General features: G+C 38.4%; 1 protein-coding gene across 4 annotated transcripts in view; it reads right to left on the reverse strand.

Annotated features, from left to right (window-relative positions):
* GABRG3 (gamma-aminobutyric acid type A receptor subunit gamma3) overlaps positions 1-19,518 on the reverse strand; it is a 309,089-nt gene that overhangs the window by 46,908 nt on the left and 242,663 nt on the right. For all 4 annotated transcript variants that reach the window (XM_046903907.1, XM_040653764.2, XM_046903913.1 and 1 more), the window contains one exon: positions 2,481-2,618. In XM_046903907.1, the coding sequence (XP_046759863.1) occupies positions 2,481-2,618 (138 nt within the window). The remainder of the gene's footprint in view (positions 1-2,480; positions 2,619-19,518) is intronic.

The following is a 19,518-nucleotide window of genomic DNA, read 5'->3' on the forward strand; positions in this document are numbered from 1 at the left end:
TACTTGCATAATTCCTAAATTGCCCTTGATTGACATAAAGGTTATACAGAGGTTTGGAGGGAAAAAAAAAAAAAAGGTTGGAAAGACGGAAAGAACATAAATTAGCAGAACTCTGCTGAGTACAGAATCTAGTCATTTTATGGCCAAAATGAACTGGCTTACACAAATAACGGAAGAAAAGTAGCATGTTGCTGTGTGGTCAGTGTGATCCATCCTCATTATCACTCTAACTCTGCTGAAAAGGTGCTAAAAAAGGCATATCTGAACTGGATACAGGCAGGTAACACTGTGGTAGTTCCCATATTGTAGATGAACACATGCTTTAGTGAGAAATAATAGTGTCATAAAACAGCAGAAGGGTGTAAGTTAGATGTGAAAAAAAAGATGTTAGGCTTTTGAATTCATCTCCTGCTACTGGAGGACCATTCCCTGCAGAACATTTTCTCATATTTTGTCTAGTCTACTTTTTAATGCCCTGCATAATAGTAATTTTCATAATTTCCCCTAGGAGGAACAGATGACACTTTAGTACCTCTCCCTGTCAGGAAGCTGCTGCTGGTATCTTGCCTGCTTTCATTTTCCAAACTCCATCTTGTTACTCCTGACAATTCCCTGAATAACGCTATAAATAATGCTGCTCTTTTTATCCCAGCTCTGCAGTGAGACGGAAGCTAGTGGGACATCTATAGGTTCCCAGAGTGTAATTCATGGGAACTAGCCTCTCTGGGAAGCAGCCCAAAACCAAGGGTGTTCTATACCTGCAGTGTTGCACGGTCATCCTCAGTGCAGCCTCCTTTTCATACATATACTTCTGTGCTCAGAATAGATACTTGCAGAATTATTTTAAATTTTACCTCTGAGATATATATTCCATAGGTCCAGGTGGGCTTTGTGTCCCGCCCTCCATTCTGAGAATCCTTGTGCAATAGCACAAGGCATACTCAAGGTTTTCCAATGTACCATTTAGTTTCCCCTAGTCCTGGCTCTGGGTTGCTCCTAACAGTAAATAATGTTAATATTCAGTAAATATGGCCTTGAAAATACCTTGGAAAGCCATGAAAATATCCCCGGACAGTTTATTATAAAAAATAATTTAAAATAATCAAGTCCATGTGCAAACTCAACATCCTGGTTTTCATATTCTTATTGACTGAGAGCCCCTTTTCAGTCATCTGCTGGCCAGAATATACGGGCCACATGAACAAATAGTTTTTCTACCTAATAGTACCAGTACGTTATCTGACCCATGTATTTTACATAGTTTCTCCCAGCTTAGTTTCCACAGCCTCCTGACAAGTTTGTTTTAGTTTTGTTTACAGTGTTTGAATAAACTCCAGTTTGCCAAAAACTTTCATCCACTGTAATAACTTTAGGAGAACAGAAATGTCATGATGGCTCCAGTAGGTACAGTTCAACACTGCAGTCATAAAAATGAGTGAATAGAGGCAGCAATAGCAATAATAGGAAAAACATACTGTCAGTTCATCTTCAAGGAACTAGATGTATACAAAAAAGAGCATGGAAACCTTCTTTGTTGTTGTTCTAAGTTAACAATTTACTCATTTGAATGAAACCTAAAAATGGTTTTGTCCTGTGCAAATCGAGGTTGATAGGTCTATTTACTTACCAATACACTATCAACATCTTAATATGGCCAGCTGTGTAATTCTTCATGCAAGTGAATTTAGCAGTTCTTCATGCAAACTGAAGACAGCATCACTCCAGATGTGAGCAAAGCAGGAATATAGGCCTTCCCTATTCCTTCTGACAACCAGCACTGCCTGTATAGTGTAGCACCAAGTACACACTTGACTTTGTGTCAGTAAGGGACATGGTTTAGCGACTCAGTCAATCAGGTTGATGAGTGGATTTGATGATCTTGAAAGTCTTCTCCAACCTATATGCTTCTATACAGATATCTTCTATATACAGATACTTTAATGATCCACCAACTCCTGATCCAGCTTATGGCTCACTCACCTGAATTTGCATTCCTGAGAAAATTACAGGCTACGGGGATTTATATCGATAACAGAAGAAAACGCTTATGTTTGCAACATTTTGCTCTGCTAAACAACCAACCCCAAATACTCACTAAAGCTTTAGTGACGCTTCATTACAAAAAGTAGCTATCCAGTCCTGAGAATAAATTACTAATGTTAGTTGGTAGGCCATGTCCTACCAGCAGTATTTTTGCACACTAACCATTTTTTTTATTGTTCACGGTGTTCCCAAACGGTAACATAGCACTGCTTAAATTAGAATAGTTAATAATAATAACAATAGGATTTTCAAAAATTTAAAACAGTTAAGCTGATGTTTACTTCCAGCAGGTTCCTTCTATGGCTCAAAGAAGACTTAACCATGTGGTGATTATGGAGCTTACTGCAGAGTCTGGGTAACAATGACGCTTACTTCAGTCATGCATAAAGTTTACACTCTTTGAATTTTTCAAGTTTTATAAGTTTTGCCATTCTTACCTGCAGAGGTGTTCACAATTTCTGAAGTATTTCTGAGACCCATAAAGTCAAACTGATAGAGTCTCCAAGACTTCTGGTCAGCAGCCTCCACTGAGTTTTTTCTCCATCTGTAAATCATTTCTTCTTTAGGGTAGCCATCTAAAAAAAATTAAATAAGTATCATTTAAAAAAAAAAAAAAAAAAGGTGATGCACAACAGTATCTGTTCACTGATTCGGAGATATTTGAGAGTAACTAAATTTCTGATCTGACACCTAGTGATTTTGTCAGCATAGTTCAACTAAAGAGTAGTAAGGCGCACAAAAATAAGAGATGTAATTCCAGGAAAACTATGAATTCCCATGATTCTTCTTTTTTTTTTTCTTTTTTTTTTTCCCCTCAATGGAGAAGTTCTGATTGGTTCTATCAGAAGGAGATCTCTTCAGAGATGCCATTGATTATAGTACTAGTGGTCTGGACACAGTATATTTACTGCTTTACGTATACACTGAATAAGTTGGGCAAATTATATTATTTAAAAAAAAAAGTTGAAAAAAGCTGAAAGTTTAAAAAGTGAAGATAATCCTAATGCAGTGTGTGCTACTATACTTTTGAAATTAACTCAAAACAGTGCAAAAAGGAAAAGAAAAAACATTTTTAATTAGCTTGAGATTTTTAAAGTGATTTTGCTATCATCTTATTCTAAAGGCCATGGTAATTAATGAGGCATCACCTGATTTACACAGCTGTAATAGATTCTGAATGTCTTTCTTTATCAATTTAGTACTTAGAAGCCACAGTTAATTCTCATGCCAATATTTAATTTCCTTTTTTGTTAGATTGGCATTTTCCAATAGAAGTCCAAAAAACAATTCTTCAACCAGCACTAATCATAATAGAAGACAATCTAGAAAACAATGGTACGCCCATGCCAGTTAAGACTAGAATTGTTCTCCAATGCATAATCCAATATATTCCTATTCATCTAAAAATTAATGCATTAGATGTAGATTACAAAGCAAATTAAAAGCCTAACAACAACAGACAGTTAATATAACTATCTCATCAGTATTTTTCCCTATTGGATACTAATACACTTGGTATTTGTGTTGCAAAACTGCTTCTCTGGTCATGGTACTTCTTCTTGACATTTTACCATATGTGTCTTCCTCGTCTTGTTTAAAGTTCCACCCTGCTGGGGCATTGTTGTAAAGTGTGCATGACTTCATTTATCCTTCTTCTTTACACAGCATGAAAATACCTACAAGTCCCTCAATTCTAACCTGCAGAAAATAACTACGTGTTAATTCAAATGTAATATCCACATATTTTCCATGAATGTGAATAAAGAAACAACCCATGAAGAACCTAAGTGAACAACAAAAACAAGCCCTGCCATTCTCCACAAGAACTCTTGTTGCCAAGCAATTTTCACTGCCAATTTTGTTGTGCCAGACTGTGAGACTGATTCAAAGGTTATTTTTTTTTTTTTTTTTTGTCTGGCAGATAATGGCAGAAGATGCAGAGGTACAGTGAAATAACAGAAAGCTTTGCAGGATCTCCAAGCCTTAACCATGAATCCCCTAATTTTTTTTTAATCATAGAATCACAGAATGGCCTGGGTTGAAAGGACCACAACAATCATTGAGTTTCAACCCCCCTGATATGTGCAGGATCACCAACCACCAGACCAGGCTGCCCAGAGCCACATCCAGCCTGGCCTTCAATGCCTCCAGGGATGGGGCATCCACAACCTCCTTGGGCAACCCATTCCAGTGCGTCACCACCCTCTGTGTGGAAAACTTCTTCCTAATATCTAACCTAAACCTCCCCTGTCTCAGTTTAAAACCATTCCCCCTTGTCCTATCACTATCCACCCTCGTAAACAGCCATTCCCCTCCTATTTATACGCTCCCTTCAAGTACTGGAAGGCCACAGTGAGGTATCCCCGGAGCCTTCTCCAAGCTAAATAAGCCCAGTTCCCTCAACCTTTCCTGGTAGGAGAGGTGTTCTAGCCCTCCTCTGGACCTGCTCCAAGAGCACCATGTCCCCCCTGTACTGGGGGCCCCAGGCCTGGATGCAGTACTCCAGATGAGGCCTCACAAGAGCAGAGGGGGACAATCACCTCCCTGACCCCACTGGCTACCTCTGTTTTAATGCAGCCCATTAAGCCTGGCTACTATTTGAGAGAGCCTCTGATCATGCTGATAAACAAACGTGTAACTGAAAGCCTCAGGAGCCTTCCTAAATTGGCTTTATTTGGATACTTTTGTTTCCACAGTTCAGGAAGGAAGAGGTAACAGATTCCTCCTCGTCACTTTGTGGCTGCTGTGCCCTCATGCTGAGGCAGTGGCAGAATTGCCCCTTCCCTGCAAAGCAGTTATGGAACCACAAGGGTGCATGACAATGTGGTCTGGGTCCTAATCCTACCTCCTAGCATGGATTTGTCTCCTGATACAGAGGAAAGGAAATCACTGCTCTCTTGCAATCCCTACACAAGCTCGATGCAGAACTTGTTGACCAAATTGCCAATGTGCAGATTTTGTAGTAGGCAGTTGATGGGGCCCTTTTTCTCAGATGAATTCTAAAATATTCCTTCATTAAAATCACATTGACTACATGAAGATATTAGGATCTTAAAAACTGAGATTGCATTTGCAATATGACAGGATAAATTTGATCAGCAAGATAAAACACCACAGAAGATGAAATTTTATTTGGCCACACACTGAGTTCACTAATATTTTGGGAGGAAAGAATAGTTCAGGGAGATTTTTGGCCTTTCTTTTTCGTCTTATGACCAGCCCACCAAAAATCAATGACAGTGTCAGTATTATGGGAAACTTTCTGCTACGTGACCCGAGGCATAGCTGTTCCTGTATGGGTAGCATGTAGTGAAGTGCAAGTTCCTTCAGTATTCGTCCTGTAGTTTTGACCAAAAAGAGACAGCTTCAATTTGGGAATGACTACTTTCAGTATTACTTATTGTCACTAAATAGTAAACAACTGACTCCAGGAGTCCAGTATGCCCTTTAATGCACAGATACTGACATCTGCTCTTACAATGGCTGTGTTACATCAAAGGAGAGAGGTACTACTATGCAATGAGAGTTGTTTCAGCCTGTTAAGTAACTGCTATTGTGTTCTGCTCCAGTGCTGGGTGACTTCACTTCTGCACTCATTCGAAGGGTACAAAATTTCCTATGGAATAATGACACATCTGCTTGGACAATATATCACAACTAAGATTCATCTAACTTACAAAATGGGCTGTGGAAGATGGCTGGTATGGTGATGATGGTACATAATACTTCTTGTAGATAGCCTAATTGCTTCTAGTCCTCTAAATGCTTCATTTTACAACATTATAAGACCTGAGACCTCAGTGCTTCCAGAGGAAAATGTAACCTCTGCTTTTCAGCCTGCAACACAACTAAGAGCATATTATCTATAGAAAAATCTGTTTTCTTGCACTTCACTAGCTTGACAAATGGCAGTAAATTACCTTAAATTCTTGACCTTGTGGCATCAAGCCATCCATGCCGAACAAATTGCTATCGAGTGCATTTAACCTGAGAGATTGCTTTAGGATATGCAAGAATATCCATATTGTGGTGGAGCAATGCTTCAGGAGGGCAAGAAGACTTTTCAGTGGGTGCTAGTCAGTCGGCAGGGGAGACAGCTCAGGAAGCAGATGACGCTAACGACAAATTGACACTGTATTACAGCTGTTAAGCTTCTGGTAATATGCAACTCTGGAACTTCTCAACCTACGACCTTCAATTTCTCACACATTAATTTATTTGAGTGTCTCTGTTCTCTCTCTCTCTCCTTTTTTTTTTTTTTTTTTTTTTTTTTTTTTTTTTCCTTTTTTGGCCTGACTGTTGTTCTGTATGCACTGTTGCAGCTATTCTTCCAAAGGTTTTAGATTTGTATGCTACTATGTCAGAATTTTAGAAAGCACCTTGACCATTTGGATTTTTGTAAGACTGGCATTACATGCATTTTGAGTAATTTAAAATGGAGTGAAGAACATATTTTGCCACAGTTAATTTTTAAAAACACTCTGGGAAGTATCCATATAATGGCTATTCATGAATACAAATGATTGGTACCTTGAAAATTTACCCAAAGGCTTAAACATATACATTTTCAAAATGCACCACTGATTCTAACCCCAGTAATACAAACACTGGTAAGTAATAAATGCACCTTCTGCTGTTTTGGAGGTGAACCTACAATAACAGAATGCCAAATTGTTATGACAACCTGTGAGATTCAGTGAATTTTATTTTATTTCCCTTTTTTTTGTTGGAATAATTGAACAAACGTTACCATAGCTTCTCACATCACCACATCATTTATAATGGATAGGTTAAAAATAGTTAGGCTTCATTCTCCCGGCTCATATGGATTCACTTCCTATGGAGACTAGGTGGTTTTGCAGAACTCTCCACCAAACCACTGGAGAAATAGTCAAGGCCAGAAACATCTCCGGGCTGGATGAGAGGCTCATGCAGTCACAAGGTAGTGGAGAAAGATGGTGTGAAGTGGCACTTGAAGCACATCTGCTGTAAGAGTCAGCCCTGATGGAAAATCAGCAACTTCCATAATAGGAGCATTGACGTATCTGTGCTATTAGTGCACGTGCCTCTAACCTTGATTTCCACAGTGCTGTTTGTCCTCTGGGCATCTCAGACCAGTAGTTGATTTCTTTGTCACCTCCCTTTCTGTTTTAATGGTCCTATTTCAGAAAGATGTTAGAGATGGGAGGAAGGTACCAGAAAGGAGGTCATGACAATAAGGACAGAGACAACTGGAAGAACTGCAAGTTTTACTTGGAAACATATCACTTTAAGTTATTTTTACTAAAAATAGTAAAAATGAGAGAGAAGGAGAAGAAAGTCTTCCAACTTTTCAGACATAACTTTACTGCTGGTTCCTCAAACTTTGTATTCAAATATTACACAGGCAGAACATGCTTGTAGCAGAAGGAATAATGCAAAAACGAAGATCATCTCTCCTTCCTAGCCCAGAGCGTGCAATGATGAGCTAATAAAAGCAGCAGCAAAAGTGAAAATTCGGGTGAAGCATGAAAGGAAAGATGAGTTCAGTTAAGTATCTGCCAAGAGGCTGGTGCTTGTGACTGGAGTATATATATGAAAGACATAGCTGGATTCTAGGAAGGTTCTGCTTTTCCATAGATGTTTGATATATTCAAAATCAGAAAAGAGCATGAGCTGGAAGATAAGCTGTCACCATCTGCTTTTGCTCAGCTTACACCACAGACATGGAGAGAGAATGGCAGAATCAGCTGCTGCTGATGAAAACGCTGCAGACAGGGAGGATGGCCTGACACAATTAGAGGCAGGCCACTAGAGGCAGCCCTTTACACCTGGCAGCCAGCTGCTTCCAGTCACTCTTTGCTTCCTCCGATGCTACCCAGTAAACTCTTCTGGCTAACTGGGAGACCTCAGTCAATACAGCCTCAACCAAAGAGGATAATGAAGTCCAGGAATGCACTTTTCTCTGGTACCATGCTAAGGATGACAGATCAGAAGCTTTCACAAAAGCTGCCTGAGCTCTTTTTCTTGCTAGCATCTTTATAAATACTCCTTCATTGGCAAGCAAAATTGCATTTTTAAATCCAAAATTCTCAGTGTTTTGGGGGAAGAGGCTTCTCAGTAATCTAATCCTGTACCTGTCTGATGTTTGTTCTTAAAAGGTGGGCATGTTTTAAACTAAGAGAATCCTGGAAGTTTCCCTGAAGGTTCTTCTCACTTAGATCTCATGACTGCATAAACATAATAGACACAATCAGATTGCAAAGAGCAAAGGTCCAGTTCAACTTGCTTAAAATAGAATAAAATAAAAAAGAGGTGATTTAGAAACTTTGTTGTGCATTTTCAGGAGGAACCCATTGTAGTAGACTGAAGCAGAAGCAACAGAAAGTACTGAGACATTTCACTGTGTATACTGAAGACCTAGGTAAAAAAAAGAAAAAAGAAAAAAACAAGCTCTTAATTTAATGCAGATTGTGTTTTCTCTGTTCACAAATGAAGGTGATTACCTTTTTTTCTTGCTCACTGATTTAGAAAGAAAAAAGAAAAAAGCAGAGATATTTTAAAAGACAGCTATAATAATAAAGATAGATGAGAATGCTGTGAAGATAGCTTCAAAATCTGAAGTGATTTATTTCAGCAGTTGTAGATAATTACACTTAGGTGATAACTACGGCAATCACAGATGTTATTCTTTTACCCTGTTTGCTTGCATTAGCAATTGACACCTTATTAACTGTACATTAGCCCATGAAAAAAATCGACCAACAGAACCATAACTGCAGAATAATGGAACTGCCCAAATGTAAAGAATACACCTTATAATGAAGAGTTTTTCTACCTAAAAATGTATTTTAATATGAGTGTAATACCACTTTGGCTACAAACATGAGAATGCAGACCCTGTCATCAACACGCTTAATTGTCTTAATTATTAATGCTTAATTATCCTAATTATTAATGCTTAATTATCTTTTTTACTCTAGACTAATCCTGTTTTTTGAGAGGACTGATAGATGCTGATACAATTTACCGGTACATTATGTGGCAGCTTAGCTTTTGAGTGGAACTCATGGCATGAATGCATCTTTTGGGCATTCAAAATAGAAGAGGAAAAGAAGAGTGCTGCTATCAGCTAGAGAAGTCTCATAAGAAAGATTTTCTGATATGCATACCTTGCAGGAGATAAACAAAAGTTTTTCTTTTTTTTCTTTTGTTACTCATAGATCAATTTTAATCTTGCCCAGAGAAAACAACAAAGCGAATAAAAAGGTGTAAATTAGAAGAGAATGAAGAAAGAAGAACAAACAAGACTGGACTGAGAAGACAGACAAGCTTTTCTGAAGACATTTAGAGATGTGGCTTTTCTGCTTGCTCACTTTCTGAAATAATCTGTTTTGTTGTTATTGTTGTGATTGGTTTTAATCTAACAGCTACTTCCCATGCATGTGTACTAAGATTTGGTCACAAACAGCACCAGTAGAGAGAAAGCCCTATTCCAAATATAATTTCCTAAAATAGAGGTGGAATGGCTTGAGATCATATTCAGAAACTAAGGCAGTTTTGTTGCACCATCATACCTTTGCACTCTGTCCTTACGTCCATCAATCAATTTTCCTTTTGATTCATTTGCAATTGGTAACAACAGTTACTTGTTTTTAGAAAATTGTTGTTTTTATCACATACTGATATAATCACAATTTTCTATTGTCTTGCAAATGACTTCACCTTTTCTGAAAAAAAAAAACAAGCCACCAAAACAACAAAAGTTTCATCATTCATCTTATCTTGATGTTTTGCTATGCACTTTTATTTATGTACTTATTTCTACTGCTTGCTAACAGTTTTATTTGGAAGACAATATTCAGAAGCCTCGCATACAGCAATTGCTTTTGCCTATCTCCTTGCATTGCTCTGGCTTGCAGATTATCCCACAAATTATTCCACTGGTAATTAGAACACCTGCTAAATGTTCAGATTCCTCTGATTTAGCTATATTGCATCCTCATTCTCAGCATCGTTAATGGCAAATAGGCTCATCTTGCTCCTAGCTTACTGGATATAAATTGTACCTTCTCTAAGGAGCATTCTTGCATAGATCAGTGTTCTAAGGGCACATACTGAAATCTTGCTTAGTCATACGCAGTCTTGTTCATGGAGTTTACAGAATAGATGCTTCACTCCAACCTAATGTACTGTTGTGTACAGAACGATGTGAAGATTTTACCCTTGGTCTTCTTCAGTGACAGCCCTGCAGAGAAAAACAATAGTCCTGATTTTTTTTTTGCTGGTTCAATTTCCCTCTGGATCTGGATGTTTCTGGAATACGTACATTTTCTATGCTCCATGTAATTTAAATATTTCCTGCTTCTAAAATAAGGTGCCAGCAAGAGACAGAATTTCATTTTCTAACTCCCTGCTCTGCTTTTTCCTTGCTAACATGGCTATTTCATAGTCTTTGACTCTTCTCCCCTCCCTCACTTAGACTTAATGTGGCCTACAGTATTGACTGAGTGATGCTGAGAACTCAAGAGCTGTATGCTAGCGCTGAGAGATCAGCCTCATTATTATACTGCTAAATATACACTGAGTTTGCTAATAGAAAACAAACAGTGCAAAATGAATATTTTAATAGCTAAAAATTTGAGTTTGGGTGAATACATGAACTCAAACAAGAAGAAAAAAAATCACTGATCTGTACAGCTTGTGACTCTCAAAGAATATTATGCTGTATGCAGGATGTTCATATGTTTCCAGGGGAGGTTAAGACTAAATAGTAAATAATAAATAAATAAATATTTATTATAAAATAGTAAATAAATAGTAAATAAATAGTAAAATAGTAAATAAATAGTAAATATTTCTTTACTGGGTGACTGGTGAAAAACTGGAACAGACTTCCTATGTGGTTAATGTCCCATGCCTGTCAGTGTTTGAGGGGCATTTGGTTAAGATGCTCTAATTTTTGGTTAGCCCTGAAGTGTTCAGTGTTCAGGCACTTCTACTTCTATTTGTACTTCTACTTCTACTACTTCTACTTCTGCTTCTGCTTCTACTTTTAATATTTCTATCAAGTGCCTAAATTCCTTAAAAGTATGATGGACAGAAGTGCCACAGAAATATACTGTCCAATGAGTTCAAGCAAAGTACAATTCTCTAAATAATTTTATAAATATGTTGTTTTCTAAATTTGAGGTGTAGGAATAGAATAACAGTGTAAATCAAATGGAGTAAATTCCATCAATGATTTTTATCACAAGAATTTGTGCATTACACATTGCCATTAAAAGCTTGTTTTCATTTTCAACTACTCTGGGTATTATAAAATAAACATAGTCTTCCCTTTAGCCATTTTAATGACAATAACTAAGAGTATTTTAGTACAGTACTACTAAGATTTCCCTACTAAGATTATCCATGTGTTTGTTAGACAAAGTGCTGAGAAAATGTGTTTGGGCTCACCTGAAATCATATAATGAATAAGAAAATATTCTGATGAGGTCTCAGAGCTTCAGTAATGTAAACAGTATGGTCATAAATAGCTCATAAAATGAATGAAAATATTCTGTAAAGTTTCTTATTGCACATAAATGGGGAGGAAATAAGAGAATTTACTTACAAGTTTCTTCCTTTCATTGACAAGTAAACTACCTCAGCTTTTTAATTCAAACTATGATATGGGGATTTTTTAATGCTAAGCACTCATTTCATGCTTCTCACATGGAGATGACAGTGTTTAAAGATTACACGAAACATGCTTTATCTTTACATTCAACTGCGACTCAATAATTAGTATGTTTATGTCAAGCATGAGAGTAGCTAGGAGTATCCATTAGCGGTACTATAATGCAATATGATTAGAAGCATGCTTTATCAACATGTAAATATAATCATTGTACAAATTATACCAGGAAGAACACGCAAGGTATATTCTGTGTTTCTAAGGAAAGGTGAGAAGACTGCATTCTTGTACAAAATAATAGTAGCAAATGGGTACATATTTAAAAACAAATGACATTCACTGTTTGAAGGTTGCTGTTTGAATGAAATAGCAGTAGTATCCACAGTCGCCCATTTACCATTTAGCTTTTGAGCTAGAAATACACTGCAACCTATGCACATTTTCCACTGTACATAATTTTTCTATCCAATTTCAATTACAAAAGTCATTGCAGTTATATTTTAAATGTACATAGTCCATAGTTTTTTTTTCACTAGTCTGAACAGTATATTTTCACACCCAGGAAAACTTAGATACCAATAATACTTTCTCTGAATTTCTATTAAACCAATTTCAGGCTTCATAAGAGATATACCAGCAAAGCCTATGGGCTCCCAGAAGCCTTCAGAAACGTGCTCTGCTCAGTCAACATAATATTAATGGAAGCAGATTTCCATGCAAGATTATTATGAGTTTTTTATAAACATTCTCAGTATGCATTGTGAATGGTTAATAAAAGGTAAAACACCAGAATGCTCAGAACCGAAAGCACAGCGTCTTTTTCCAATACTGCCATTTCATAGAACAAAATAACAATTTGCAGTATAAACTGAAAATAAAATAAAAATCCATTTGGCCTAAGATCAAGTGAGTTTATGTCTTAAAAGATTTCTGAAATACTTTTGGTGCTGTTGGAAAAACAAAATTACAAATATATATGTATTGCTGAAAGACTCATTTTTCTGTGTTAAATCACAGCATAACTTAACATAGGGACCTGATACTGGAAAATCTCCCTGAACAAAAACCCGGTTATTTACTGCTAAGTTCTTCCACTGAGATTTTTTAAATCTATCAGCTGTTTACAAAGAAATGAAGGGTATTTGCTTATTCAGGTGAATATTATCATTTACACACATGCCAACATTCATACAAAATCCACTTTTATTGCCATCTAAATTAAGGCAACAAAGAGATTTTTTTACTTTTTATTTTTTAAATTATTATTATTATTTTGCTAGTTTTCAATTTTAGCTTGGTGGGACTTGTCTTCACCTTACTGGCATAGCATGCAAGTCTAGGCAACCAATTATGAGTGTTTACACACTTTTTTGAATCCTGAAATGTTTACAAAACCATAAATTCCTGAAAAGGATATGGCTCAGATGTGATCTCTCTGTTCTTAATAATAATCGCTCAATAGAAATTATCTGATGAAATGAAGTTTCACACCAACAGGACACTTTGTTGAGTCTGATATATTTATAGTCACACTCAATTAAATTAGGAAGAGTGTTACACCATTATTCTTTAGACAACAGCAACAGTATTATGATGAATTGATAAATACATTAATTTTAAAATCACTAAATTTGGTCTGTGTCTTCTCTGGAAATATTTATGAATGTCTTGGTCTGGAAATTTACTTTCCAAATGCCTCAGGGTTGTTGCTACTATATCTAATGCTTCTTCTCCTCCCAGAATTTAATATTTATATCTCATTCACTCTCAGGATAGTACTGACAAAAATTAGATGATGCTTCTGTGCAGTTCTGTGCTATTCCAAGTATTCTTCATGAACTTTTCTCACACTTAAGGTATACTTATTTATCACACAGAGTTTACAGTTTCATGCCTGTGTCTCAATACCTTAATCTCCTGTCAGGTATGTTATTTCAAGCACATGAGTATTAAGCTTACATGGCAAGGTTTTGGTAGCAAAGGGCTGCAGAGGTTTCCTCAGTGATCAAAGGCCAGTAGAGCCCCATGTCAGAGCAGAGCAACTCTAACTCCTCCAAAGGGACCCACAGCTGCCAGAGCTGAGCTGTGAGCAATGCCGAGTGTGATATGGGAGAGCGGATTTAAGGAAGGGACAACTGACTCCCATGGCTCTGAATCCTTCAGATGGTGAGGTCCCCCAAGTCCTTCCAGGACATCAGACACCGGGATCAGCTCATAAAACTCAAAATGTTGTGGCTACAAGGATGCCCTGAGAGAGTGGCGAGGTGCTGGAACAGGCTGCCCAGAGAGGTTGTGGATGCACCATCCCTGGATGTGTTCAAGGCCAATTTGGATGGGGTCCTCGGCAGCCTTTTCTAGTATTAGATACAGAGGTTGGCAGCCCTGCCTGCAGCAGGGGTGTTGGAGCTTGATAATCCTTGAAGTCCCTTCCAACCCAGGCCATTCTATGATTCTATAATTCTACACCAGAGCTTCCCACCTTGCCTGCCGCAGCACTGGGAGCCAGGCAGCCCTGTCCCAGAAAACAATGCTTTCTGACCACTAGAAAATTCACAGTGAAACTGCCCTTCTTGCAGCAGTTAAAATAGCAATTAATGATGGTTTCACAGAACACTGGCCAGGTTCTGTCAATCAATTGATTTAGGAAAATATGTGCCCATGTTTCTGAAAGGAATTACCCATACTTCAAGTTTATGGGAATCCTTTTTATGAGAAATGTGGGTTTTGTGTATTTATATTTGGAAAAAGAAAATAAAAATCTCATCATAGAATCATAGATTCTTTGTGTATGATCCTGTATGTGAGAATTCCTTTCTTTTGGGGAATTTTGGGGATAGGTTGAATCTCAGTTTCTCTGCAAGCTCCCCACTGTTCTTCATTCTTGTTAACCCTCATATCCTGACACCAATCTGAGCACCATTCTCCTGAAAAGTGCACAGCTGTCATTTCATGGCTATTTCAGACCCAGTATAAATCATACTGACAACTATTAAACGACAAAAAAACCAACAACCAACCCTGTCAGAAAATCAGAACCTCAGCAGTTTTTGCTTCATGTGTCCCTGGGCCAAGTTACAGTAATTAAATCTTTTTTAGCCTGGTTTGCTTAGGAAATGAGGCTTATGTAATTATATTCCTCATATATGTTTATGTGCATGTCATCTGTCCTTGCTTCAATAACTTTAGCACCCAATGAACAAGGTTACTGAAGTTGAAGGAGATAAGCCTCAGAGTTCACAAGAAGAAGATCACAACAGAGATTTCTTAATAATGCCCTCAAACGAGGAAAAGGCTGCAACCTTATTAAGGATCAAAGATACGCCACAGGTACTCATCCTCAACCTGCAAGTCCCTGAGATACCAGCCTTCTCAAATAGTGCTGAGGCTGGGAACATTATGCTACTCCAATGGGTTGAGAGAACTGGTCCTGCAAAGAAGGAGAGGGGAACAGAGTGCCTGATCCTACAGATTCACATGTGGACTCATCCAGCCCTAATGCCACACAGACTGCAGAGCTCAAAGTCTCAACTTTCGGTTTCTACATATCTCCTGACGGTGTCTGTAGTATATCAGTTCCTTTGCGTTGCCTCCACCACAAATTTCTCCAGCAGCTCTACATCTTTCAACATCCCTCCCACAAAATCTTCCCCTGTTTTAACCCAGTGATTGGGCAGGTGCCATATTATTCAACCTTATCTTGCTCAACTGGCTTTGACTGGGAACACTGAGTAAGTAGTAAGGGATCGCATCCTTCAGCCTATTAGCAGGACAAAATCAAGGCAGCTTCTTGGACACTGCCTTCTGCTGCTCAGCACTTACAGGTTTTCTGCTGTAACTGTTGACTTTGCCATAAAGTACTACTGCTGCATGCCACATATATTCATTTGAAGATCATTCAAAATGTGGCCCATTCAGATCACTGCTGACACCAGGTCTTTATCTCAAATTTTAGTCCTGGATTTTTTTTTTTTCCAGGCCACTGCATTGCCTTTCAAAGAATGATAGAATGGCTTGGGTTGGAAGGGACATCAAGGATCATCAAATTCCAACCCCCCAGCCACAGGCAGGGTTGCCAACTGCTAGATCAAGTACTGGATCATGCCTTTCCTTGAAAGTGTTTTGGAAGAGGCATATGTTTTAATTAACTCCTTTTTTTCCCCCAGCTGTCTACAACTTTTTCTGGTTATTTAAAATCCAGAGCAAGCAATCTTCATTCTGTCGGTCTGCTCACTGAGGACAGATTGCTGGAGTTGCTAGAGGCAGCAATTGTTTGAAATGTTGCCAGGATGGGAAGCTCAGTTCCGAATAACACAGCATGTCCCGTGGGGGAGAGGCTTCACAGAAACATGAGGTAAAGCAGTTTGGATGCAATGGGCTCAGATGGATAGCGTAAGCCTTTAAATCTTGTACAAGCTTTCCAAGGCTCTGGCATGGGCAAAAGTCAGCAGAAACATGCACACTGCTGCCCCAGAGAGCAGACGGCTGCTGACTTTGCCTGTGCTTGTGCTGCCTCTTCTCACTTGCTAGGAACAGGCTTCTAAAGCAAGGAAATCACAATGGCAAGAATTAATGCATGAGTGAAAGTGGAGAGCAGTGAGAGCCCTCACAGCCTCAAATATGCTCCTTGACTTGTACTTGCATACCAGAGGAAAAAAAAAAAAGAAAAGGAAGAATTTCTGATAAGACAGGCAATGAAGACAGTATTTGTTCTCTCTGGAGCTGAATCCCACTGAGAAAGGAAATGGATAAAGATGGATAAAGTTCAAAGTGCGGTCTGAATATCTTGAGATAATCTGTTACAAGATTCTCAGATAAAGAAAGGGTAAAATTTTCTAAACATAAGAGCTCTGTTTCTTGAATGATAGGCCAAAAGCTGTTATTTAGGCTCAACCCTAGTAACAACGAAAACTACATTTCTCAGTTAAAGGAAGGAGAACCACCCACTCATTACAGCAGCACTGCTAGCTATACAACACTCTCTCTCTTAATTGTCAACAGTTTCCTATTTCCTTTGTAAGGGGTCACAAAAGCCCAGGGCTGCTCACAGAGTCATGCAGTCCTCACACCTTTCACAGAAATTAGATCATCTGTAATGAAACCATCTGTCTGTACATGACAAATCCTGCTCTTTTCTGCAAAAAGACTCCCATGTCTGCAAACTTGGCAACCTAAGTAAACACATGCACAGAATAATAAGTGTCCTGGCTTTTCAGCTGGATTGCCTCAAGAAATTTTCAAAGAAAACAACAGTAACTGTAATGTTATCACGGTGCAAGGCAGTGCAGCAGCCCTCCCAGCATTCAAGGAACCTTTAACATAATTGATGAGTAATAATGAAAACTGTCCAGTGGACTTGCACAACCTTGTGTTAGGCAAGGAGCGAAAATGTAGTTGAATGTAGCCCAATAGGTCTATATGTGAATGTAGTCCAAATAGCCCAGATAAGCAGCACAGTTTGGCAAATTGACCAGCATATAAAACCAGGTGCTGTGCCTCAGAAAGGACAGTTTTTTTTTCCCAGAGTGGACTAGGATAAAATATTGGCTTGACCTTTAGTTCTCCACCCACATACCTGGGTGCAAAGAATCAAAGAAATGGCATGGTGAGGAGTTGGATGAGAGAGAGAAATCATCTGTTACTTCTGCTTTCCAGTGGCAGAGAGAAGATGGGCTGCTCTCTGTACTTCATTTACCTTGGTGATAACAGGAGAATGGCACCCAGTGTTTACTGGCAACTCAGTAACACTTCAGCATCCTTCTCTCCATCTGATCCTTCTGTATACACTGCCATTTGCTCCCCAGTGCTTCCTATTGTGATACTCAACTATCTCAAGGCTCTAAGCCACTGTACTATTAAAAGTATATATTTCTCTTATTTTTAGAGGTGCTAATTTGCATGTCACATACGCTAATTAGCTGAAATGCTCCTCACTTCAGAGCACCAGAATGACATATGTGAGAGGTCAGTGTGCAAATGTCCTCTATATGAAAAGCCAGGCACAGCTTTTTTCCCGGTAGTGCAAAGTCTTATGGCGCATGAAGACCCCTTGGCCTGCATCTCTTTAAAGAACATCATCCAGTTTCTATGTAATTACGCTAAGACTATATTTCTCCATAGTTTTGATGAGATTAAGATACGGGTGAGAGTTATTTATAGGAGGTTATTATGGCTACAGATGCTTTGAAGAGATCATTTCATGAGACGTTTCCTCTACAAATGCACAGAAGTCAGGAGAATTTCAGAGTGAAAAGTCACTTTTTCAGACTCAGCATCTCATAATGAGATGGCACCTGCTGCTCATCTACACTATAATGAAGCCAAGCCAAACCCTTTAAAAATGGCTATATTTTGAAACCAAGTTATATCCTATGGAGAGGTAGATGTTGATGCTGCTGCAAAGGCTGCCTAGCAGATTCCTTCCAAAAGGTGCTACTGTAACACGAAATACATTCTAATGACCAAAGAGACCTCAAAGTCTAACCACTAATGCAGGGTTTGTATAAACTATGATGAGATAAGCACGGAAGGGAGAAATTCCTTCTAGTCAGTCACCTACTGCCAGCTGTTTTTATTTTTATTTTTTGTAATTAAAAATGTACAGCCAGATATTTTTTATTAAAAAAACAACAACAGAAAACATCAAAAGAAACATAGACACAAAATCAAACAAACAGAACAAAAACCTGCTAATTTAAAAGCAATGGCTGACTTAACTGCCTGTTTTTATATATCACAGGAAATGCATCCCTTGTGTATTTCTTGCATTCTTCTTAAACCCAAGAGTATAATCAGAACTAATTCAGTAAAGCACATCTGCAGAGCTAAAACAGTCCTGTGGCTGGAGTGCAGGGTACTTAATAGCAGAGTCAGGACTCTGGCAGTGATGACTGAGCTCATCCTCCAGAGATTTTTAAGACTGACCTATGGATTTGCCGTGAGATGGAGGGAAGGAAGCACCAAACTCTGCTACTCCAGAGCAAGAACCAGGAAACCACAATGATAATGTTCCCAGGTTGTTTTAGCAGATGAGGCAGTCACACATTTCTGATTGAGTGAGCTGTTTCTGCCACATCAGCTCTGTTGGCGGATGAGAAGGCAAAGCCCTCACCTGCTCTGTGTCCTTGAGATGGAATGTAGAAATGTCGTGGCTGTGCTGAGTCTACCTTCTCCTTTCTTTCCTGCCTGTACTGTCAACTCACCCAAGGGCACGGGGAGCCTGAATTCAATCTCATTTTGAATTACCATGCAAATCATATGCTCAGCAGCCATTTCCAGAGGCTACAATAGGTCCCACACATACACACAGACACTTGATGTTCAGGAAATGTGAAATTGCACCATCCTGATCCTTACAGTGGCTGAAATATGAAAAATGCATCTGAAGTTAGATGCTATGGTAGCTGCTATTTATAACATCCACAGCATGAGCTCAGACCTACAAAGTTTCTTCCATGGGATTGTAAGATGAACATTAGTAGAGCAGAGGCACTGAAATAAACATGCTAGCAAATCAATATATCAACAAAAAAGTGCAAAGACTGCACATGACAGGCTGCTTTCATTTTTTTTGTATGTCCTTATATCCTTCCACAATGCATAATTCTTTAATCTGGATATTATTACATGTCATTTTGGACTGCTGTTTTTTAAATAATAAAAAAACAGCACTTCTGTTAACCTTCAAAAATTTGTGCTTTGCTCAAACAGATGGGAACTTAAAGATTAGTATTATGAATCAAAAAGGAATAAAAAATCAATCTTTACTTTTGAGAAAAAAAACATTATATATGAGGAGTCAGTGCAGACGCATGGCACTA

The sequence above is a fragment of the Gallus gallus genome, chromosome 1 (assembly GCF_016699485.2).
Source record: "Gallus gallus isolate bGalGal1 chromosome 1, bGalGal1.mat.broiler.GRCg7b, whole genome shotgun sequence".
Taxonomy (NCBI): domain Eukaryota; kingdom Metazoa; phylum Chordata; class Aves; order Galliformes; family Phasianidae; genus Gallus; species Gallus gallus.